The following is a 23,448-nucleotide window of genomic DNA, read 5'->3' as shown; positions in this document are numbered from 1 at the left end:
AGTAAATTCCCTTACCTTGGTCCGTGCACAAGGTTACCAGGTCTGCAGGGGTCAACACCCGTGCCTACCTGCCCCTTGGCCTTCACAGATCCGTCCTTTATGTAACAGTCTCGGTTTCATATAGGCCATCCCAAAGAGTTACCTCACCACCCAGACAGGACCACTAGAATCAGCACCTATCCTATCCAGAGAAGTAGGGGGACCCCCAAAGAGGCCATAATAATCCCAGATGAGCCCCCAAATTGTTGGAAATATCCAAATAATTTATCAGGATAGTATCTCTGATAAAGCAGATTTTATTCGCAATTGCAATGGCAGGCTTCCTGCAAGCCAGAGAGCACACAGAAAACAGCTTTACATCTTTTATGCCCTATTACTCGACACTTATCTCTTTCTCCCCTGGGTCCTCATTGGCTGAGTACTTCAGGTTCACAATCTTCCCAACATTCAGCTACTCATAAATTGTTGCTAGTTGAGCATATATTGCTAATTAATTAACTTCTCACACTTGATCATTCAACATTCAGTCATTGTTCCTGGACATCTGCTCGTCCTTGCCTAGAGATAAGTTTGGAAGGAGGATAGAGGGGAGTATCTTGATGTCTTCCTGTTGCATCCCAACCTATCCACAGAGCGAGGCAATCCAACCTTGTGTAGAGCCCCTGGCTTCTTTGATGTTTTTTAAGTCTTTTTCTTTTACTGAAGGTCTCTTATTTAAACAGAATAGCCCTACAATATGCTTTCTAGTCCATAATACTATTGCGGTTTTGCAAGCAAGAATTAATCACATAATTCAGCAACTATACTTCTAAAATATGCTACTAGCATATATGGTATTTCTACCTTTTCACATCAGCCATTTCTAAGGACAAGTTACAAAATACAAATAGATTATGCTCTACTTCTTCAGATCAATTCCCCCTTTTCAGTATCTAATGCAGAAACAACATTCCATTCCTACATCCCCACTGTAGGGTCCAGGTAGGAGATTAGGATGAGGACTGTGGGGTTGAGTTAGGCCCGAATGGGGTTTAGAGCCTCCTGGTGGGCCCAAGCGCTATTGCTAGGCAACTGACGCTGCCATTTTGTCCATTGCACCCAGGGGGAGGAAAGGGAGAGAGCGTGGCCGTTCTCTCTGTGCCTTCATCCCGCTGCCATCGCAAGCTCTCATTGGCTAGATGCACTGCCATTTGCTGGGTGATGGCTGCCATTGGCTGGGAAGGTGGGCGGGAGGTGTGGCCGAGAGGGCAAATCTGGTCGTGGGGGAGAGGCTGCAGGTACCCCGCAGGGCGGGCATGATGGGGTGGAAGCGTTAGGAATCGCACTGGAAGGAGTCTGAAATTGTGCTGAGGGCTCCGGAGGACACCGAGTGCCACCCCTTGAGGGATTATGTCACTCTTAGTGTCTCCCGGTACCACCCACTGAGGGGCTGTGTCACCCTCGGTGCCAACCCAGTGCCATCTCCACACCTCGATCCAAATGAATGTTACAGAGTCGTGGAATAATGGAGTTACTGCAGGGATAATGTAACGGTGTCACTATAGGAATAATAGGCATACCGTATGGACACCATGGTTACTGCAGGGACAATGGGGGACAGACTTACACAAGGACAAAGGGACATATGGACACAGAAATACAGGGACATGAGCACAGGAGCTTTGCTGAGGGGCTTTATTGGTGTTTATTGTGGGAAAATGGGCTATGTCCTCTAGAGGATCTGGTGGGGACATCTAGGGATGGTCAAATTTTCATGCAACAGAGAGGGGACAGCACAGGGGTCACACCTATGTGCCATTCTGAAAGACAAAGTACAGGAGGTGACTTTACGGAGTCTCTATGGCACCAGAACCTTTGGGCCTTCATGGAGACTTTATGGTACTGTGGTACCCTATGTACCATAGGGTGATGTGATGTTCACCTGCACCACGTAGAGACAGTGCTATCCTTGGATCATGGATGATTCCCTCTGTGCCTCCCAACCCAGAGCTCTTTGAGGTCCCCCTGAAGCCCAGGACTCTTTTGGGGTCAGGGGACCACCACCGTCTCTCACCTAGGTAAGAAGACCCACGACCGTGGGTTGCAGGTAGAGGGAGAAATGGGGAGACTTCAGTGGGCACCAGGATGTGCTCAGAGCCCACAGAGGGTTCAGAGTTCCCCAAATTGGCTGTACCCTGAGGGCATCCCAGAACTCACTCCTGCATCAAAAGCTTCACTTGCTCTCACCTCAAAATTGTCCAGGAGCTGGGGAAGGAGGATGAAGGACAGATTGGGTTGGAATTCATGGAAAATTGTATCCCCGTGGGCATCCCCATTGACCTCCACCCCCATATGGCCCTCCCCTGGACTGAGGGAAAATCCCTGCTCGTCTTCATAGACTCAATTGCTCCTAGTTGTCATCTGGAATCTTTGGAATGCAGGGACCTGGAGGGGAGGTGGAGACCAGGAGGTGGGGACCCAAAGAAGAAACCGAGGGGACCCAAGAACAAGAAACTGAGAGGATCCAAGGGGAGGAGACAGTGGAGATCCAAAGAGAACAAAACAATGTAACCCAAAGAGAAGAACCCTAGGAGACCCAGAAAAAGGGAATAAGAAGGACCCAAGGAGGGGGAACAGAGGGCACCCAAAGAGAAAGGACTCAAGGAGAAGGAACCAAGAGGACCCAAAGAGAGGGAACCAAGGGAACAGAGAGAACCCAAAGAAAGGGAATTGAGGGCACCAAAGGAGGAGGAGGTCCCCAGCCAGCCATTGTCACTGAGCCCTTATCCCCACACTTGAGCATGTACATGGAGGCACATGCAGGAGCAGCGTGAGGTGGAGCATGGCTACCTTCTTCCTCCATAGGAGCTGAGTGAGGCTGCAGGAGGCTAGGGCTGCATTTATCCTCCCAGGGCTCCTCCCAGCTCCCCAAATGCCCCTGGGCTTTGCAGAGCCCCCCTGGCATGGGCTGAACCCAGCATGCAGCCAGCCCCCGCCCCTGAGTATGGGAAGGAGCCAAGGTTGAGGGAACAGGCACTGAGCACTGGGATCCTGATGGCACCCAGACTCAAAGCCACCATGTCCCAGTGCCTGACATCCCCTGGCTGCACGGATATAGGGAAAAAGGGGCATCATGGAGATGCAGGGACATCATGGAAACCATGGGAACATAAAGCTGACATGAGGGCATCATGGGGACATCATGGAGATACGACACACATGAACAGGTTGGTGACAGGGACCTGGAGTTGCAGGGATGGGCCACTGTGTTACTGGAAGGCAGTGGTCAGGCTGTGTCCCCTCAGTGCCCTTATCCCCACACAGGAGTTCAGGAGTGAATAACAAACCTTGGCTATGGCAGCTAGGCTTCCTTGTTGTTTATTTCTGCAAAACCAAAAGACCCCAACTTTTAGAATAATGAAATCTCCAATTAATGGGGTCATGGAATCACAGAAGCAACAACTCATGGAATCATAGAACCACGGAATCACTTAATCATAAAACCGTAGAATCACGAATCATTTGGGTGGGACAAGATTCCTAAGGTTTCATCAGGAGATACATCACATATTCTCTTTTTTAATAGCTGACAGTCAGAAATCACCATGTCATATCCAGAAGTCTGTATCACATATCTGCAGTGGAAATAGTGACGCCTCTGTCTGTCATTAGGACACACAGGCTGGGAATCAAAGGCTGGGAGTGAAAAGGTTAAGTTTTGAAGTCATTGGACCATGTGCCTGACTTTCAGCAGAACAAAGGTGTCCTACTGGTTTTGTTCCCATTATGACACAGCTTCCTGTCATAGCTTCAAATAAAGTGAGCCTTATTTTATCCAGATGAAAAGAGAGGAATAATGAAACACTGATTAATAACTTAAAACTGTAAATGACTCGATGATTCTTCAAGGAAACCTGATATACCAATTTTAAGTGTTACACCTGACAGAACGTGTATCCGCTCACAGCTTGACTGGACATTTACCATAAGTAAAAGAGCTGTTGTGGGTCATTTGTGAAAAGATCACTTGAATGTTTGCTTTGAGAACTGTCCAGGGAGCAGCCAGGTGGAAGAGTTTCCTTTGGGCTGCCTCTGATCTGTGTGTCTGTACAGTCAACAAATGTACAGTTGGAAGAGTAGTGCGGTTAGGATGGTACTTTGCAGGTGTTATAGTAGGAAAGATTGTCGTGGTAGAAAAGAGAGAATCAAAGAAGAAATGCTTACTCGTATCCAAGGATCTAGACTCACAGTGGAAAACTCCAAAAGGGAGAGATCTCCAGAAAGAGATCCTTCCTCAGCCCTTAAATGGGGTCTAGGAGCCACTTCCGGTCACACAGCTGAACTGCCTTCACCTGTGCTCTCAGGGCTGACCCAGTCCTTATCTCAGGTGATCAATCAGTGGTTCAGGCCATGACTCAACAGTTTCCATACAGTGTAATTTGGCAGAAAGCTTATCAGAGCTGCATTATTCACCGTATTTAAATACATGACTTTATTCATATTCCAGAATTATGAATTGTGTTGGCATAATTGGTCTAGGTGAGGTGAAAACTGTCTCTGAGAGAAACTCAAAGCAGGTGGATGATGCTTGACAGCAACTTCAGATTAAAGGTGCTCCTCAGAAAAATCCCCATTTGCTGGTTTAATGGTGTCTAAAAAGAAATACTCAAGTTTTTATAGCAGTGACATGTTGAAAAAGTAAAACATCATGAGGTCCAAGGTTCTCAGGCTGCTCAGTCAGCAGCTCCCCTACAGAGATCTTCCCTTTATGGAGTCATGGAATCATTTAAGTTGGAAAAGACCTTTAAGGCCACCAAGTCCAACTATTAATCCAGCACTGCCATCTCTATTACTAAACCCTATCTGTGGCTTATCACCTCTATCTGTGACATAACACCTACTTTTTGTGGCACATCACCCTGCTGGGCCCTGAGCTTGTGTTGCTGGGGAACAGTTGCAGGGACTTTTGTAGCACTGTATCTCCTTCATTGGGCTTGATGACCTTTGAGGTCTTTTCCAATCTAATTGAATCTGAGATTCTATGACATTAGGATTCTAAGATTCTAGGATTCCCTGATACTAGTTTTCTAGGATTACAAGTTTCTACATGTTTAGGACTGTAAGGTTCTAGGCTTCTCAAGTTGTAGGATTCTGAGGCAGTGCCTGGACACCGAAGGGACACTGCATGAGGACATTTCTTCTACTTGACATTTTACAGAACTCCTACAATTATTTTTTTTTTTTTAACAGTCTATAACTTAAACTTGAGCCTGGAAAGCGATGTTAAAATGAGAAAGATGTCTTGATGTGTTCATGTTTAATTGACTACAATGAGCAAAAACATGAAAACCCTACTGGATTGATTTGGAAGCACAGACCTGGATGATGGGAAGATTTCCAAAGGCATTTTTCCAGCATTCTGGGGGACTTCTGGCCTCAGACTGTACGCATTGTGGTGCTGAGAGGCTGTCCTACAACACTGACAGCAGTGGCTCCATCCCCAGTTACCCTGGTTGTGACAGAGAAGAGTATGGAAGCCCTATCCCTGCCCAAATCCCATCACAGCACACGGTGGGGTCTCTGTCCCTCTCCACGTCCCTTCACACCCCAGGATGGAGTCCTTGCTCCTATCCTTGTTCCTGCGATCTCTCGTAGCCCACGAAGGGGTTTCTGTCCCTGTCTTTGTCTCCACGTTCCTTCGCACTCTATGGTGGGGCCCCTTTTCACACCCCTGACCCCATGACCCTCCATACCCCGTCCCGCCGCCGTTCCCCTCCCGCCCTCCCGGTACAGCCGCACCGCCGCCATTTTCCCCGTCGAACAGTGGCTCCATGGCGGCGGCAGCCCCAGGTGGTCGAGGGCCGCAGCGGCCGAGGGCGCCGGGTCGCAGCCCGTCCCCGGACGGCTACCCGAGCTCCAAACCTCTCGGCCGGGACAGCTTCACTTCTCGGCGCCAGGAGGGCCTCCCTCGGCGGGAGCTCCCCGGACAGCGTCAGGGTGAGGGAAGCGCGCGGTCCCACCTCGGCGCGGGGCTACGGGGATGGAGATGGGGTTGGGGACAGACCCTCGGCTAGGGCCGTGCCGAGCGCCCCCCGTCGCTTCCCGTCCGCAGAGCCGTCCCGCACCAGCGAGGATGAGGAAAGCGAGGAAGAGAGAGGTGAGTTTGGGCCTTGGTCCGGCTCGGCGTGGGAGGGGGGGGGGGGGGGGGGGGGGGGGGGGGGGGGGGGGGGGGGGGGGGGGGGGGGGGGAAGGACGGCGCGGGGCGGCGCGGCCCGGCCCGCTGGGGCTGTGCCCCAGGGTCGGGGATGGGCGGCGCCGCACCGCATGGCGAAGGGCTGGGCAGCCGGGGGGCCGGGCCTCTGCCGTGCCTCCTTTCCCGCGATTTTTTCATAAATTGATCACTTTCCCACCACTTTTTTTTTCACAACTTTATGGTCCTTTTTGTCAGTTTTATCACTCCCCCCCCCCCCCCCCCCCCCCCCCCCCCCACACTGTTTTCCGATTTTTTTTCAGATTCGTTATTTTTCTTCACAGTTTCAGAAATTTGTCACCTGTTTTCAAGAATTCGTTTAGCAATTTGCTTTTTTTTTAACACATATTTTTTTACAAATAGTTCTCATTTCATGAATTCATCATTTCTTTTTTACCACTTTGTCGCTTTTTAAATGAATTCATTAGTTTTTCACTCTGATTTTTCAAATTTATCTTTTTCTTCCATTAATTCATTACTACTTTTCTCCCCACAGTTTTTTAATGATTCATTGCTTTGTCATTAATTCAAGTCTTATCCCACTATTTTTTCACAAGTCAGGTGTATTTTTCAATATTTTTAAAACATTTATTGCTTTTTTCTCACACATTTTTCACAAGTTTACCCATTGTTCCATGAATTCATTTTTTTCACGAATTTTTCAACTTCGTTTCCACAATTTTTAAAAAAATTCATCCATTTTCTTCCACAACTTTTCATGATTTTGTCCATTCTTCACATTTTCTACACAAATTCATTTCTTTAAACAGAATTTGCAAAAATTCATTTTCACTTTTTTCACAAATTGGTTACACTTTTCATGATGTGTCACAATTTCTTCACAAAATCACTCTAGTTTTTTTTACCAGTTTTTTCATAAATTCATCACTTTTTTTTTGTTACCACTTTTGTCCACAAGCTCACTTTTTTTTTTCCCATGAATTCCTTGCTCTTTTTAATGATTTTTTTTTCACAAAATTGGGGGGTTCTAATGAATTTTTCACAAATTTATCTTTTTTTTTCTGAATGAATTGCTTTTTTCCCCACACTTTTTTTTAAATCCATCCCTCTTTCTTTTTGTAGAATTTTATTGCTTTTTATGAATTCATAAATTTTCAATTTTTAAATTCTTAAATTCATCATGGATTTTTTTTCCACCTCATGGGTTTTTTTCCTATGAATTTTTCTGAGATTTATCATTTTTTTCCCATTAATTCATGGAAGACTTTTTTATCATTTCTCATCGAGTTTTTTTCCTTTTTTCCAGAAAATATTCAGAAATACATGACTTTATATCTCAAAATTTTTAACAGTCATCCCTTATTTCACAAACTTTTTTCTTTTACAAATGATCACTTTTTCAGGACTTTTTCATTTTCTTGCACAAATAAACTGCTTTGTTTCACAGATTTTATGAATCCAGCCTTTTTTTTTTTTCACGAATTTATCTCTCTTCCCCAACAAATTTATCATTTTTAAACATATTGATTTTTTCTCCTGTTTTTTCATGAGTTCATGTATGTTTAAAATTATTTAAACTTTTTTTCATGAATTCAACATTTTTTTTCATTATATCATTATTAGTCATTCATATTTCATATCACTATATCATATTAGTGATTGTATCATCATGTTGGTTTCTTTTTCATGAATGCATTCCATTTTTTCACCCCAATTTCTTCGTGAATTTTAACTTGTTTTTTTATTTCATCATGAATTCACCCAATTCCTTCACAAATTTGTTACCAGTTTTTGACAGCATGCTTTTTTTTGAGGAATGCATCCTTTTTTTCACACATTCATTGCTTTCTATTACACATTCTTTTCACAAATTTACCCATTATTTAACAATCTTTTTTTCATACAAACTAATCAGACTTTTCTTTACATTTTTTCACTTTTTTTCTATGTTTTTTTCCCCATGATTTTTTTTTCACTTCTTCCTGCAGGTTCCTGTATTTTCCCCTCAAATTTGTTGTTTTTTCACCTGTTCATTTCTTTTTCCACTACTTTTTTCATGAATTTATTTCATTTCTCATTATTTTTTCATTTTTTTAACTTCTTCACAAATATATTGCTTCTTTCACACAAATTCATGCGTTGTTCTCCCTATTTAGAAGACATGGATGAGATCTTACTGCTCACCATTTTTTGTTTGTTTTGCTTTTTACACAATATTTTCATTAGGTTTTTCACCTTTTTTTCAGACATTTCACACATTTTTCACAATTTCTTTTTTTTTTGTGACTTTCATTAATTCATCACCTTTTTACATGAATTTGTTGCACTCTCTTCACAAATTTTTCTAGAAGTCATCATTTTTTCATGTTACTCTTATTTTACAAATTCATGGTGCTCTTTTCTAAGAAATTTTCATGGATACATCCTGGTTTTGGTTGTTTTGGGGTGTTTTTTTTTTTACTGAATCCAGTGCATATTTTTCTTCCACAATTTCTTCATGAGTTTTTTTTTTTCCTTTTTTTCCTCACAATTTTATCATGAATTCATCATGAATTCATCAAAATTTATCATGAATTTTACAAATTCATCATCAGTTTTTCTCACGCTACTTTTTTTCTCAAATAATTTATCCCTTTTTTCGTGGATTCATTGTTTTACATTCTTCTCACAAATTTATCCATTCTTTTCACAAATTCAATTTGTGAATTTGTTTTGTGCATTTTCACAAATGCACATTTGTCCCCACTTTGCAGAAGACCTGGCTGAGAGTTCGCTGCTCAACAAGCTGCTCCATACCTCGCTGGTAGAGAACAGCCACCACGTGGAGGTGTTGCAGCAGGACCCCTCCTCCCCACTCTTCTCCATCAGAACCTTTGAGGAGCTGCACCTGTGAGTTCCCCAGCACCTGGCCTCACACACCCCAGTTCCTATACAATGCCCCGGGTTGTGCTTTTTCACAGGAAAAAGGAGCTTTTACAAGGCGTGTACACCATGGGCTTCAACAGGCCATCGAAGATCCAGGCGAATGCTCTGCCCATCTTGATGGCACATCCGTGAGTCCTGAGCTCGCAGGAAGGGATAAACCAGCCTCAGACTTCTGCATCCCCTGTGAGGTGCTGGCACAGAGACCCAGACTTTTACTGCTAACATTTCCCTTGCAGACCCCAAAATCTGATTGCACAGAGCCAGTCCGGGACAGGGAAAACAGCAGCATTTGTCCTGGCAATGCTGAGCAGAGTGAAAGGTGCTGAGAGGTACCCGCAGGTATACAGCAGGGGCACAGCCACTGGAAGAGGGCGGAGATCTGGGTTTGCTCCTGTTATGTATGGCTTTGGGGTGTCTGCAGGCAGAGCTCTGGGTTTGTCTCCATTTTCTAATTGCTGTTCATTATAGTCTCAAGTATTGTCATTGCTTCTCCTCATAAGCTCAAGCATCATTATTGCTGCTCATCATAAACTCAAGCATCCTGGTTACTGCTCACTGTGATCCTGAGCATCCTGGTTACAGTTTATTGAAGTCTCTAATATTAAACATCCTAATTGATGCTCGTTATAATCTGCAGCTTCCTGGTTGCTGCTTATTTATACTTTTCAGTGCTTTTTGATGCCTGGCTGCTGCCTAATACCTCTCTCCCCTCCCCAGTGCCTTTGTCTGGCTCCTACCTATGAGCTGGCCCTGCAGATTGGCCATGTGGCAGAGAAGATGGGGCGGTTCTGCAATGACATCAGGGTCACCTACGCTGTGCAGGGCAACAGAGGTTAGTCCAGCCCTGATGAGTGATTACAGCAGCTAGCAATCCCTAAGTGAACATAGGGATGCTCCATAAGCCCTAAAGTGCCCTAAAGCACAGCTTGCTGAAGGAGCCTGCATTCACGTGTGCTGCTGCTAAGGAGCCACCCTGATGACCACTGGCTTCTTTTTGACACAGACACCCATTTTGCTGGTATCTAACCTCAAAAAGCTGCAGGGAAGCACCAACCTCAAAAATTGGTACCTGTGATAGAGCTCCTCTTTGGAGCTGAGGAAGTGAGGGACAAACATGATCAAACTGACAGAAACACATAATTTGTTGAGTCTGTATCCCACTGGAAACCCCTTTGCACATTGCTTTGCCCATTCCTTGCCCATGCCTTGTTCATGCCTTCTTTCTTCCTTGTCCATTTCTTTACTGTTCCATGCTTGTTCCTTGTCCATCCCTTTTCTTGTTTTCATTCCCATCTCTTTCCTACATTTTTTTCCTGCCCCTCACCAATCTCCCTTTTGCTCACCACTTGCCTGTGTCTTTCTCCCTTTTTTGGCACCCTTTGCCCCTCTCTTTCCCTTCTTTTGCACCCTCTCCGGCAGTGTCCCCAGGCACTGTGCTGGAGGAGCAGATTGTCATCGGCACACCGGGCACCATGCTGGACTGGTGCTTCAAGCGGAGACTGCTCAACATGAGGAGGATCTGCATGTTTGTGCTGGACGAGGCTGACGTCATGATTGACACGCAGGGATTCTCCTCCCAGAGTATCCGCATCCAGAGGTGAGTCATGGAAATCTGCTTTTGGCATGGGAAAATGCAAAAGGAGAGAGGAAGAAGGTAAGATTTTTCACAAAGGGCTTGCTTTCTCCAAAATGTGTTTGTTTTTTCCCATAAGACTTGCATTCATTGTTAAATTGTAAAATTTTCACCAAAAAGTGCTAATCTATAGGTTCCTAGTGTAAATGAGTCCTCAATGCTAATGAATTCCATGGGCTAACAAACTGTCAGTACTCGAGTCCACAGTGCTATGTAGTTCCTCTTTTTAATGAATCCTTAGTGCTAATGAGCTGCTAGGTCTGACAAGCTCTTCTTCTGCCTCAGGGCTCTCCCCAAGGACTGCCAGATGCTGCTTTTCTCCGCCACCTTCAAGGAAACTCTCTGGAAATTTGCCCTGCAGATTGTCTCCAGGCCCATCATCATCAAGCTGCGACAGGAGGAGCTCACTCTGACCAACATTAGGCAGTACTATTTTGTCTGCAGGAACTGGGAGCAGAAGTACGAGGCCCTCTGCAACCTTTATGGCAGCATCACCATTGGCCAGGCCATGATCTTCTGCCAGGTACATCTCATCTGCAAGCAGTGAGTAACTAGTGATCTGTCTGGCATGGTCAACCCAAGAGTGACCTTTGCGGCTCTACAGATTGCTACAGTGAATGCAAGGGAGGGATGGGAAGCATACAGTATTTAAAACTCAGTGTGGTAACAGTGCCTAATAGTTGAGACCACGTTTACTTAACTGCCATGGTGGGCATTGCATGGAAACCATGCTCTGTTTCCTCAACATTTATACTTTGTGTCTCGCAAAGGCACTTTGTGATCCAACTTCTTGCCCTGCTGCATCATTTTTGCTCCTTTGTGTCCTAACAAAGGCACTTTGTGTCCCAACTTCTTGCTTGTTTTTGCCTTGTTTTGAGGCTCTGCACATTCCAAAGCACCAGGGGCTCAATGGAAAGGAGCATAGGCATTGGGAATGTGAAGGACTGGCACTGAGCAAGCAAGGATTTGGTAAAGTGATGTATTGGCATTAAGCTAGAGGAGCGGTAGTAAGGACTTGGGGAAGTTGAAGGGTCACTGATTGAGACCAGCAGATGCAGAACTGCTAGGGAAGTTCAGCCTTTTCCCACTTATGCAGACCCGCCGGAGTGCAGACTGGCTCTCAGTGAAGATGATTCAGGACGGGCACCAAGTGGCCATGCTGACAGCAGAGCTGTCCATCGTGCAGAGAGCTGACGTCATCCAGAGGTTTCGTGACGGCAAGGAGAAGGTTCTCATCACCACCAATGTCTGTGCAAGAGGTCAGTCCCAAAAACAGACACGCTGAAGGGTGGAAATCTGCTTGCATCTCCTATGAAAATTCCTTTGCTCTGAGCCTTGTCATGTGGAAATCCCTTCACTTTGAACAGTTTTAAGCACTTAGGTGTCATGCTTCAAGTTTCCAGCCATGCAGTGACAGGCAGAACTTTATCACAAAAGATGAGGCTTTTGTCAATGTGATTCTGTGAATTGGGAAGAATTTATCACAATGGGGACTCAAAGGCAAAAGGGATGATTAATGCAAGTTAAAAGTGATCACAAAAAGAAAAAAATGATCAGAAATGCAAGGAAAAATTGGTCAGAAAGGCAAGGAAAGAGGGATTAGAATGGGAATTTGAGAGAAAAAGTGATCAGAAATGCAAGTGAAGCAGCAATCTTGTCCAATGTGCACAGCAATTAAGAAGCAGCCTTCGGAAGGGGTTGGGAGGTGGCTTTTAGGGTGGTAGAAAGCTCTTTTTGAGAATCCTCTGTCACTCAGGGATTGATGTGGCCCAAGTCACAATTGTGGTGAACTTCGGCCTTCCCATCAACCGTCAGAAGCAGCCAGATTTTGAGACCTACTTGCACCGCATCGGGCGGACAGGGCGCTTCGGGAAGAGGGGCATCGCCTTCAATATGGTGGACAGCCACAGCGCGCACCTTGTGCGCTGCATAGAGGAGCATTTCCGTGAGTGCCCCCTGTTCCCTTGTTCCCCTGTTCCTCCAGTGCAGCCAAGGACTAAAAGCTCGCCACTTGGTCATCCAGTTTTCACTTCTGCAGTAGCTAGAACTTAGTTTTGGCTAAAAAAGAAAAATAAAAAAGGCAAAAAAATGAACACAGGGAGCGTTTGAGGGACTTTGCAGAGACAGAGCTGAGAAATGCTTTGATAAGAAGATATGATTTAATAAGATATAATCATATAAAACAAGAAAACAGGCTGCAAGGATTAGAAGCAGGGCTAAGCAAACTGACCTGCCCATTTTACCAGGAACAGGCCTGTTTTCTGCTTTTTCAGCCTCTCTTCTCTATGTTTCTCCCTGCTGCCTCCTCTTCCACGTTCTGTTATGGGTTTCTAACAATTCTATTCCGTGATTCAATTCCCTCACCCTTCCCACCCCAGGTGTGTTTTTCTCACTTTTCCCAGTTATAAAATGCAGGGTGAGCCCCCTGGAGCGGTCCCTGTAATTTCCTAATAACCTACCAATGAATGAGCTTTGTTCCTTGTAGTTGTCTCAATCTTTGTTTGTTTCTCTCAGTTTTCTTTCTTTTCCCCCTTTTCTCTTTGTTTCCCAAAGATGAGACTTAATGTGACAAAAAGAGACCAGTGTGTGATTTCCAAGATGAAAAAACAAGTGGAGTAACCTCAATTATCTGATCTTATTTCTTCATTCTCTGCAGTCAATCTTAATGTTGAGACTGAAGGGACAGGGCTGTCTTACAAGGATAAAACATCTTCCAAATGTTGCTTGCTTTTAGAATAGAGCATCTTTCAAATCTTCCATTTTTTAGATTAAAATAATGTATAAATGTTTGTTGTTTTGGGGATAAAACATCTTTCAAAAATTGTACCTTAATTCCTCATGTGTGATGAAAATTGGTGTGGGAGCCCAGATCACATCTCACCCTAATCCAAATTGATGCTTTTCACTTAAACCCTCTATACAAATCTTGCTTTTTTTTTTTTTTTTTTTTTTTTTTAGCAGCCCCAAAGCAGTGGCACTTTGCCATTGCCAGGGATGTTTTTCCTTCTTGCACTGACATTTTTTCCTTTCTACAGAGACGAAGATCAAGAGGCTGGACCCAGATTGCATGGACAAGCTCGAGGAGCTGGAAAACTGAGCAAAAAACATGGCTTAGCTCCAAAGAACTCACATTTTGGTTTAAAATGTATGGGAAATCCAGGAGAAAATCTCCCAGTTTTCTAGCTTCCTGGAGGTACTTGGTTTTGTTGTGACATTTTAGAAAGAGAGCAGGGGAAAAACCCTCAGCCTAAAAAAGTTATTCTGATTGGTTTCCTTGGTGTTCTGGGGGAATGTACCTTGTTTTGTGGAAATGCTCCTTGGTTTTGGGGCAGCATTTGCCTGTTTTGGGTACTGTTGCTCTGTTTGGGATACTATTGCCCTGTTCTGGGCTCTTTTCCTTGTTTTGAGGCAGTGGTTTATAGTTCTGGGGCACTGTTTGTTGTCTGAGGGTACTATTCCTTGTTTTGTTTTTTTTTTTTATTTGTCTCTAAAAGAAATAAGTTTAAAGCAGACAAGTCCCAGTTCAACCATCTTGGTGTCTGAGGTTTCTGCGGAAACTAGTCTTGAAGATAGCAAGCACTGTTCTGTAACATGTTAGTTTAAGGGGGTGTGAAGAGGAGTTGGAAGCTCTGGGGAGCAAAAAAACGGTTCATTAAAAATAATAAACAACAAACATAAATAATGCTACTTTTTCTCTAATTTCTTCCTTTCCTTTTAAATAAAAGCAGTTCAGTGCTAAATGATCCCTCTGTTTTAGAGGATGTTCAGCATACGTCAAAAACACTCAGTCACTCCAGTAATTTTCTCTGTTCAACACTAAAATGTTTTACATTATTGGTAAATCTTGGCTCTTAATGGTGGGCATGATTTTCCTCTTACTGACATCAAGATTAAATTCATGGAAGACTATGGATTTACACTGCAGTGCTGCAATGAATGTGGTTATATCACAGAAATCTGCTGTGGCCAGATGTGGGTAGTAACAACTAAAAGCCTCTTTCATCTCGATTTCCTACAAATTCTGCAGGAAATTCCTAAAAATTACTTGCTCTCACCCCTCTTGTTATTATTACAAAACTTCAGTTAAGGAATTAACTTCACCTTTTTTTGTTGTTAGTGCATCGTTCACTGAGTTGTCAACCTTAAGGCAGGTAGTGTCACATAATAAATGTTTAACCGGTACAGACTTACTGTAGAACAAATGAAGGCAATGACAGAGCCTTTATTTGAGAAATAGGCACTAGAGCAAAAGATATCAAAAAGGAATTGACTCACCCCTCCCGGTAACAGTGTGGAGAAAGGGACGAGCTGAGGATTGCGACCCTCCCCCGTTCTTACCGTCCCGCCCCGGAGAGAAGGGCGGGGACAAAAAGGGGACCAGCGCAGACTCAGAATGCACAGGGAGTATTGCAGAGACAGAAGGGGTGGCTCCAGACCACTCCCCCCCCGTTCCAGGCACCCACACACTCAAGTAGCCCACCCATGGGTTCAGGCTGACCCTGGAATCCCACTACAGTTACCAAATACAGAGATTACTAACTGCTGAATTTCAGCGTGCCAGGCATCTGCATCTGTCACTTTTTTTTTACTGTTCTAGACTATAAGGGAGAGGAAGGAAGACAATTTTTACTTTGGAACTGCAGCCAAATGTTTGCTTGCATTTTGCCAGTTAGTTGCATTCTCTTCCATATACTCTAACACCAGAAAGATGAGCAGGAAGTCAGCTGTTGTACAGCACGACGCATTGACAGTTATTTCCTAACTCAAAGGCTCAGCATTGACTCCTAAAACCTAAACTAAGTTCAGTGAAGCAGTGACAGACTGGTGCTGCTTTGACTTAGTTTTCTATCAGTAGGAATGTCCTTTCTAGCTCAGTCTTTCCTCACATTCAAGGAACAACAGGAAATCAGGGGATGAGGCTGGATGTGGCTCTGGGCAGCCTGGGCTGGCGGTTGGCGACCCTGCACATAGCAGGGGGTTGGAACTAGGTGATCGTGGTGGGCCTTTTCAACCCAGGCCATTCTATGATGCCATGAATCCTAATGCCACGTTGCTCTGAAGGGCTTCCGTTCAGACTGGAACTCGGCCAGTACCAAGACTGGGTACGCGGACCTCCGGAACTACCACTGTAAGCCACGCTTATTCCTTCAGCGTACCGGGGCGATGGAAGCCAACGCAGCGCTCAGAAGCACAGCGCACAGTGTTTGGAATCCCCGATTTGACATCTTTGAGTGGCCTCCCAAAACTCCTCCTTGCACGCAGCCGCAGCCGCAGCCCTGGCCGGGGAGCCCCGCCCCGCCCCGCCCCGGGACGGTGCAGGTGCCGGTAGTAAGGCTCCGCGTCCCGCAGGCCCTCCAGCGCGTCGGCCAACGACGGGCAGCGCGGCCCGCGCCGCAGCAGCTCGCTCAGGCCCGGCTCCGCCGCTCGCTCCTCGGCCAGGCGCAGCACAGCGGCCCGGGGGCGGTCGCCGCGCCGTGCGTCATCACACCGCGCCGGGTGCCGATTGGCTGCGCCGCCGCTCGCGGAGCTCTGATTGGACAGCAGGCGCGCGTCGGGCGGCGGTTGAACGCGGCGCGGGCGGTGCTGTGGCGCCGTGCGGGAGCAGGAGCGGGGCTCGGTGCGCTCGCGCCGTTCCTCGGCCCTCATGGCTCCTGCCCGCAGGAAGGCGGCCGCGGGCGCGCGCGGCAGGAAGCTGAGCGCCTTCCTGAAGGACTTCGACCGGGAGGGTAGGCCGCGGGCGGGCGCGCCGAGGCCCGGGCCGCGTCCGACGCCGTGTCCGTCCCCGCAGTGAGGAGCCGGGTCGAGCAGCTGCGGACGAACGGGGAGCGCCTGGTCAAGGAGATGGAGAACCTGTACGACGTGGAGCTCCTCCGGCTGCCCGCGGCGCTCCGCGAGATGAACTGGCTGGAGTTCTTCGGTACCGGCGGGGGGCGCGGGCGCGGGCGCGGGCGCGGGCGGGGCGGGCTTCCCCTGAAGCGGCGCTCGGAGGCCGTCGCTGAGGAGCGGTGGGACGCGGCGCGCGGGGCTCGCGCGAGCAGGACGCGGGTGGGCGCGGGCGGGTGCGCCGCCCCCTCTGCCCGGGGCCGCTCGCTCGCCGCCGGAACGCCTGCTGTGCGCTGCCCGCTGCTGCGGCGGCGTTACGGCGCACCTGCGTGTGTTGCGGGAGCTGTCCCGGCGACGTGCCGGAGTGACGCTTCCAAAGGAAATATCTTCTTTGTAGCTAAAGGGGGAAGCCAGAAAGTCGTGGAGGAGGCGGTGACGGTAGGTATCCAGCACAAATGGGAACCTTTCCCTCTTGCCTTGTGTGTTCGTGTAGGAGACGAGCCGAAGGCTTTGTGCATCCGCAGGAGAGGAGCGCTGCTGCGATAGCGCGGGTTACGCACGCAGCTGCTGTGTTAAGACTTAGCAGGAGGAGATCCTGTGGTGTCCCCCGCAGGGCTTGCGTGCTCGCGCTGCTCCTTGCCTGGCTTGCCAGGCCTGCTTAATTTCACGGGCTCGCTAAGGTTGGAAGAGACCTCCCAGATCCCTTCCAGAATTGCTGGATGATCGGGGTTTCCCCTCTGAGCCCGTGGTGGAATCACCACCAGCCGCTTACTGCAAGTAGCATCAGAAGCACGTCGTGTGGAGGGGACCTTTCCTTTAAACGTCCACTTTGAACTGGTAGTCAGGGTGCTAAAAGGAGCTGCGCTTCAGTGCTGATCGTTTACGAAGCAGCTCCTCAAACTCCCTCATGTGCTCTTAAGCCAGGCCCCAAATAATCGGTGCCTCCGTAGGTAGGCCTGCTGGGGCCGCAAGCTTCCTCTCCTCAATAGCTGCCTGAGCTTTCAGGGTTCTGCGGGAGTTTGGGAGGGGAGTTCCGTGACACCGGGAGCGTCCACTTCTCTAAGTTTTCTCCTGAGTTCCTCCACACCCTCTGCCTCTCAACGTTACGCAGCTTTGGGGAAGATCCCCGACCGATACTGATAGTGAAAAGCACGTTCTGAAGACGTGGCAATGTGAACAACGGGATTCTGTTGGTTTGAACGTTCCAGAAACTTTGAGGGGGAGAAAAGGAGAAGGGTGGGAGGAGGGAACCCGTGAAAACATCTCTCTGCCCATTGACAGATTCCCTGGGAAGAAGGCAGTGGAGGGAATGAAAGCACTAGCACCCTCGGGACTTTGAAGTAACTTCTGAGGCTCAAACTGTGCCGCGTTGTATACGAACACCAGACGGGTGTCCCAGCTGTGCTTTTAGGGCTCTCGTATATTTATTTTTATATACATCTATACACACAGAGCTCCAAAGAACAGAGTGTCATTCTCAGAAATGTTCCAGTAGGTTCGAAGTAACGTAATCTCTCCCTTGCAGGTGACGCTGACCGAGCCTCAGGAGCCCCGGGCGGCACGTGGCTAGAAGTGAGAGCTCAGTCCATCTGCAGGTGTCGGCAGCGTGCGCTACGGCTTTGTACTGGTTGGGGTGCGAGGCCGAAAAGGCGTGGCGGGCGTGGCTCCAGGCCAGCCAGGAGATGTCACAGCACAGATGACATCACCCGGAGCCCGTGTGCTGTCACAATGCATTGCCATGACGACGCCGGGCCCTCCCCAAGGACAGCTGGCCGCTGGCTCCAGGCGCCTCATTTGTGAGCTGTGCTGCCCGCAGCCGCTCGCCGTGCCCTGTGCCTGAGAGCAGCCCCAGCAGCAGACTAGCTCAGCCTCATCGCGCTCGTCCTCCAAGGCTCAGAGAGGTGAGGGAGAGCTCCTGCACACGTCAGGCTGCAGAGCCCAGCTGCAGGGTGCGGGCTGAGCTCCGGTGTGCGCGAGGGGCATGCAGCACGAGACTGGCAGGACTGGCAGTGAGCGGGAGAAACTGCTGCCGGCCCTTCCGGCTCAGGAGCTGCAAGCCACGTGGCGGACAGCTTGCGGCTGAGCAGAGGAGACGCGGGGGGCGGGAAGCAAAGCTCACCTGCGGCCTCTGTTGGGGCAGCCCGTCAGTAACTCCTCTGTTCTTGCCTTTAGGTTTGGAGGCACATGCCTGCCAGCATGGACGGAGCCTGGGTGGGGACCTGGAGACCTCATCGCCCACGCGGCCTCATCTCGGCCCAGTTCCCCAGCCCCGGGCCCCAGTACTCCATCCCGGGGACAACAGGTACAGCCACCATCCCCAGGGCGTGAGGCGCACCGGGGACATGGCGGGGCAGAGCAGCTCCCGAGCCTTTCCCCGTTCTGTCAGAGCCTCCTGGCTCCCTGGCGCAGCCGCGAGCCAGGCCTGGCCGAGGAAGGCCGGTGCCGCTGGCGCTGCTCCTTGTGGCCCGGGGAAAAAGGGGCCCGCTTCTGGCCAGCGCAGACTCAGCTTTGCAGCTGTAGAGAGGCGTTACGGGGTCTTGCAGAACAATTGACCCTTAGGGGGCTCTCGCTGTGGAGTGCCTGCACGCGTGGTGCGGGTACAGGCAGCGTGCTGGCCAAAACTCCGCTGTCTTTTTGCGGTGACTTTGCAAGGCACTCGCGCAGCCGTTTGCACTCAGGGACTGACTCTTGTGCGCTCCGAGGCCCGGCACAGCTCGCCTCCAGGGCTCTTGGAGGAAGAAGTCACGCGGGAAGGGAATGTCGGGGCCAGGGCCCGGCGCCTAACTGCGCCTGTTCCAACGGAGCTTGAGACGTGCAGCTGCACAGGGGTGTGCTCTCTTCTGCTTTTCCTCCTAGGTTATGTGGGCCACAGCCCCACCAAAGCCCGTGCCCCCGCCTACACGTTTAGAGGGACCAAACCGCCTGCGGCAGGGAGCTGCGGGCCAGGTCCCTGCTACTTTGTGGAGCCCGCCATCACCAGGAACGGGAAGTACGTGGCTCCGGGCGCCCAGCTCCGGGGACGACCCGTGACGAAGACCACCGTCACTCCCGGACCAAGTGAGTACCACTTGTGCAGCACTTCACCCAGACAAGACGAGCGGGCGGCGCGTTTGCCCGGGGCCAGCTCGCGCCCTGATGGAGCTGTAGGTCTTTTTTGAGAGAACGCAAACCGCTCTGAGCAGCGATAAACGCCCTCGGAGAAGGACAGCTGCCCAGGGCCACGGGCCGAGGGCACAAGGACCCCGTGTCCAAAAAGAACAAGCGGCAGGGGGCTGACGGGAGGGACAGCAAGGCAGGGCATAGCGGCGGGGCACAGAAGAGCGTCCCCGCGTGCTGCCTGTGTCCCCCAGCGGCAATTCTGCAGCTCTTGAGAAGACCCTTTCCTCGGGACAGTGCCTGTGCGGTTGCAGAAGAAGAAGACCGGCGCTTCACGGCTTTCTTCCTCTTCTCTTCCGCCCCAGGTGACTACCGCACCGAGGCAGCCAACAGGCACGTCTTCAAGTGCCCACCGGTGCAGTCCATGGCCTTCCGGCGGGAGCCCCTCCGGACAGACCACCCTCCAGGTACGCTGACCCTGGCAAAGGCAGACCCTTCAGCCTGAGCATCCCGCAGGGACGGGCTGCTGCTCAGCACCAGCAGCGGGCCTACTGCACAGCCTGCGCGGCAGGACGCGGCGCTGGGGCCGCAAGCTTTCTTGCACGACCAACACCTCTGGGCCCGCAGCGGCTGCGGCTGCTCAGGCTCGGAGCTGCTGGCGCTGGCCCAGTGCCAGAGTAGAGGGAGGAACTGGCAGAGGGGCGAGACCTCCCTCCTGCTCCCACCAGCAGGCTGGGCAGGCTGCCCCTCTCTGCTGCTTCCGTCTCTCCAGCCCCTCGCGCACACGCTCTCTGCTGCTCCTCCTGCAGGTCCTGGCACCTACACGCTGCCCAGGCTGATGGGGCCCAACACAGTCTACACATCGGCCAGCCCCTGCTACTCTGTGAGGGGAAGGAGCCAGCGAGGTCGGTTTGACGAAGACCTTGCCAAGGTGAGCTCTGCCGCTCCTCTTTTCCGCGTTAGCATCCGAACCTGGGCTGCTCCCCCTGTGCCACAGGGGCTTCCAAGCCTGCTGCAACTTTGCTTAACGCAGACTGCCGGGGAAAGAGAGAGCCTTGAATGTGACCCCAGCCCTGTATGGTCGTGACTCTCTTGCAGACTCCGGGTCCTGCGGCGCTCCCCAAAGTGCCTGTGGATGCCTACAAGACCAGGGCGCCCGCGTACACGATGGCAGCCCGACCAAAAGCTGGAGAGGGCAAAGCAGCGAAGCCCGGGCCGGCAGACTACAGCGTAGGCCGGGTAAGGCAGCTGCTCAGCTCTTCCCCTCTGTTTCACAAGCGCGGCCTTCACGCCTCTCCCCCTTCCCCTGAGGCTTCCTCCAGCCCAAGAGCTCCTGGCCGCAGGGACCAAGTGCAGGACAGCAGGCCTGCCCCCTGCCCTCGTGCCACCTGCGAGCAGAGGGAGGGAGGGAGGGACAGCACAGCACGCAGCTTTTCCTCCCTCTGCTCCTTTTCCCTTCAATGGGACGCGCTGGTCCTTCCCAAGCTCTTCTGGGGGACGCAGCTCAGAAGGGCTCCAAGCAGCATGCCCCCAGCATAGGAGAGAGAGTTAGCTGCGAGCTCCCAGCTGCACACCCGGCCCTCTCCGAGACAGGAGGTGCCCGTAAGCCCACCTCCCCGAGCCAGCTCTGCTCCAGCAGGGAGCTGCACCGGCTTTGCGCTGGCGTTCAGCCCTGCCCGGAGAGGCACCAGGGACTGTCTGGGATCGGAAGGGGTGCGGGACAGCAGGGAGCGAGGGCAGCAGAGGAGAGAAGGGCCCTCGCTGACCTGCCTTTCCTTTTCGCCCTTCCAGGTGACGCTGATCAAGCCCCAGGCGCCTGCATCCACGTTTGGAATCCGGCATTCCCTCTACACAACCCCTCTCATCGTGGAGTGAAACAGCAAAGCCTGGAAGGCCTGGTTTCCTTTCCTGGAACGGAAGGGGAGGGGAAGAGAGAGCGACCATCTGCCGGTTTCCCTTTGATTCCATTTCCCTGCCTCGTGCCTCGGGTTGGGCTTTTGCCCATTTTACTGTTGGATGCCAGCGATAGGAGTAAGTCGTTAATAAAATGTACCTTTATGTATACTTGCTTGTCACTCCTTTGTCCTCACCGCTGCCCACGGGAGAATGCGCCACCGCTTCCTGAAGCCTTTCTTTCTAACAACATTTCTAACGTTGGAAACGGCTGATGCTTGCTTTATCAGTCATTTGCATTCCTGATGTCTGCCCCGCGTGCTGAAGCGAAGAAGAAACGAAGCAAATAGCAAAGGGAGGCCGGCCGCGGGCAGTGCCGCCCTTCCAGCGCCATCAGGTAGATTTTCGCTTTCTTGCCATATCTGCCCGAGTGGATGCACCAGACGCCCCCGGGGATTCCCCCGAAGGGGCACAGGTCTCGGCCCTCGCCGGTGCGTCCACCGCCGTACTGACAGAGGTGAAGAGCGCTACCCCGGCCCGCTGATGAGGCCGCCTGGCTTCAGCTACAAGGGCCGTCATGCTCCAAGCTCTCCTCCGGAAGGAGGATTTCAACCACCCAGCTATATGCAGGGAAAAGAGCAAGGTGAGCTGCAAGCAATCCAGGAGACTGCTGCAGCCTGTTGATGATAACATCCTGCTCCGGGTATCGGACAGATCGGCCAGAGGCGAAGCATTACTAGACCTGGTGCTCACCAATGCGGAGGAGAGCGATCGTGGAAGACCATCGAAGGTCGGAGGCACCGATTAGGACCGCCACCACAGAAAGACCGAGCACGTGCAAGGACGCAGAACCCTACGTTAGTGATGTCAGGGAAAGTACTGAGTACGTGCGTGCCGTCTGGGAAAACCTTGACATGCACGACACAAGAGACACGCATCAGCTGAAGCTCTTTTGCGCGCAGTTGGGCGGAGCGATCCCCCATGCGTCAGCGCCATAAGAAAAGAATGCCCGCTTCAGAGTGGGGGAAGAGCTCCTTGAGAGCAGCCCTGCGGAGAAGGACCCGGGGGTCCTGGTGGACGAGAAGCTGGACGTGAGCCAGCAGTGCGCGCCTGCAGCCCGGAAGGCCAACGGTGCTCTGGGCTGCACTAAGAAAGGGGTGGCCAGCAGGGAGAGGGAGGTGATTGTCCCCCTCTACTCGGCTCTTGCGAGGCCCCATCCGCAGTACTGCGCCCAGGCCTGGGGCCCCCAGCACAAGAAGCGATCGTGGAACGGGTCCAGAGCAGGACCACTAGGATGAGCAGAGGGCTGGAGCACCTCTCCTATGAAGAAAGGTTGAGGGAACTGGGCCTGTTGAGCTCGCAGGAGAGAAGGCTCCGGGGGGACCTCACTGTGGCCTTCCAATACTTGAAGGGAGCGTATAAACAGGACGGGGAACGGCTGCTTACGAGGATGGGTAGCGATAGGACAAGGGGGAATGGTTTTCAACTGAGGCAGGGGAGGTTTAGGTTAGATATGAGGAGGAAGAAGTTTTTCACCCCGAGGGTGGTGACGCACTGGAGCAGGGTGCCCAAGGAGGTTGTGGATGCCCCGTCCCTGGAGGCATTCAGGGGATGCGGCTGGATGTGGCTCTGGGCAGCCTGGGCTGGCGGTTGGCGACCCTGCACATAGCAGGGGGTTGGAACTAGGTGATCGTGGTGGGCCTTTTCAACCCAGGCCATTCTATGATGCCATGAGTCCTAATGCCACGTTGCTCTGAAGGGCTTCCGTTCAGACTGGAGCTCGGCCAGTACCAAGACTGGGTACGCGGACCTCCGGAACTACCACTGTAAGCCACGCTTATTCCTTCAGCGTACCGGGGCGATGGAAGCCAACGCAGCGCTCAGAAGC

The 23,448-nt window shown here is 50.6% G+C and overlaps 3 protein-coding genes across 12 annotated transcripts; 2 read left to right on the top strand and 1 right to left on the bottom strand.

Annotated features, from left to right (window-relative positions):
• Positions 1–1,216: 1,216 nt before the first annotated feature.
• On the top strand, positions 1,217–14,435 carry DDX25 (DEAD-box helicase 25). Of its 5 annotated transcripts, XM_015302210.4 has the most exons (11): positions 5,795–5,976; positions 6,092–6,136; positions 8,944–9,079; positions 9,151–9,243; positions 9,352–9,454; positions 9,833–9,947; positions 10,535–10,712; positions 11,034–11,271; positions 11,845–12,007; positions 12,505–12,693; positions 13,784–14,435. In XM_015302210.4, the coding sequence occupies exons 1-11, from the start codon at positions 5,811–5,813 to the stop codon at positions 13,843–13,845; spliced, it is 1,488 nt and encodes a 495-aa protein (XP_015157696.1). In that variant the 5' UTR covers positions 5,795–5,810; the 3' UTR covers positions 13,846–14,435. The 5 variants fall into 5 exon arrangements, with proteins under 5 accessions (XP_015157694.2, XP_046758422.1, XP_015157696.1 ...); XM_040650241.2 differs by lacking the exon at positions 9,151–9,243; XM_040650242.2 differs by lacking the exon at positions 12,505–12,693.
• LOC124417303 lies at positions 7,422–18,365 on the bottom strand. Its single transcript, XM_046902433.1, has 3 exons — positions 18,309–18,365; positions 15,024–17,108; positions 7,422–12,806 (listed from the first exon to the last, which is right to left on the bottom strand). Exons 1-2 carry the CDS (start codon positions 18,363–18,365, stop codon positions 15,888–15,890), a joined length of 1,278 nt encoding a protein of 425 aa, XP_046758389.1. The 3' UTR covers positions 7,422–12,806; positions 15,024–15,887.
• LOC107057188 (borealin-like) lies at positions 16,324–21,731 on the top strand. 6 transcript variants are annotated; one of them, XM_046902498.1, is made up of 9 exons: positions 16,324–16,474; positions 16,537–16,665; positions 16,969–18,472; positions 18,744–18,873; positions 19,428–19,628; positions 20,033–20,134; positions 20,477–20,598; positions 20,766–20,906; positions 21,459–21,731. In XM_046902498.1, the coding sequence occupies exons 4-9, from the start codon at positions 18,756–18,758 to the stop codon at positions 21,540–21,542; spliced, it is 768 nt and encodes a 255-aa protein (XP_046758454.1). In that variant the 5' UTR covers positions 16,324–16,474; positions 16,537–16,665; positions 16,969–18,472; positions 18,744–18,755; the 3' UTR covers positions 21,543–21,731. The 6 variants fall into 6 exon arrangements, with proteins under 6 accessions (XP_046758454.1, XP_040506224.1, XP_040506225.1 ...); XM_040650290.2 differs by having other exon boundaries at positions 16,324–16,665; positions 16,969–17,009; positions 18,097–18,472; XM_040650291.2 differs by having other exon boundaries at positions 16,324–16,665; positions 16,969–17,009; positions 17,096–18,472.
• Positions 21,732–23,448: the final 1,717 nt, after the last annotated feature.

The sequence above is a fragment of the Gallus gallus genome, chromosome 19, assembly GCF_016699485.2.
Source record: "Gallus gallus isolate bGalGal1 chromosome 19, bGalGal1.mat.broiler.GRCg7b, whole genome shotgun sequence".
Classification (NCBI taxonomy): domain Eukaryota; kingdom Metazoa; phylum Chordata; class Aves; order Galliformes; family Phasianidae; genus Gallus; species Gallus gallus.
This window is presented reverse-complemented; position numbering and strand designations above follow the sequence as displayed.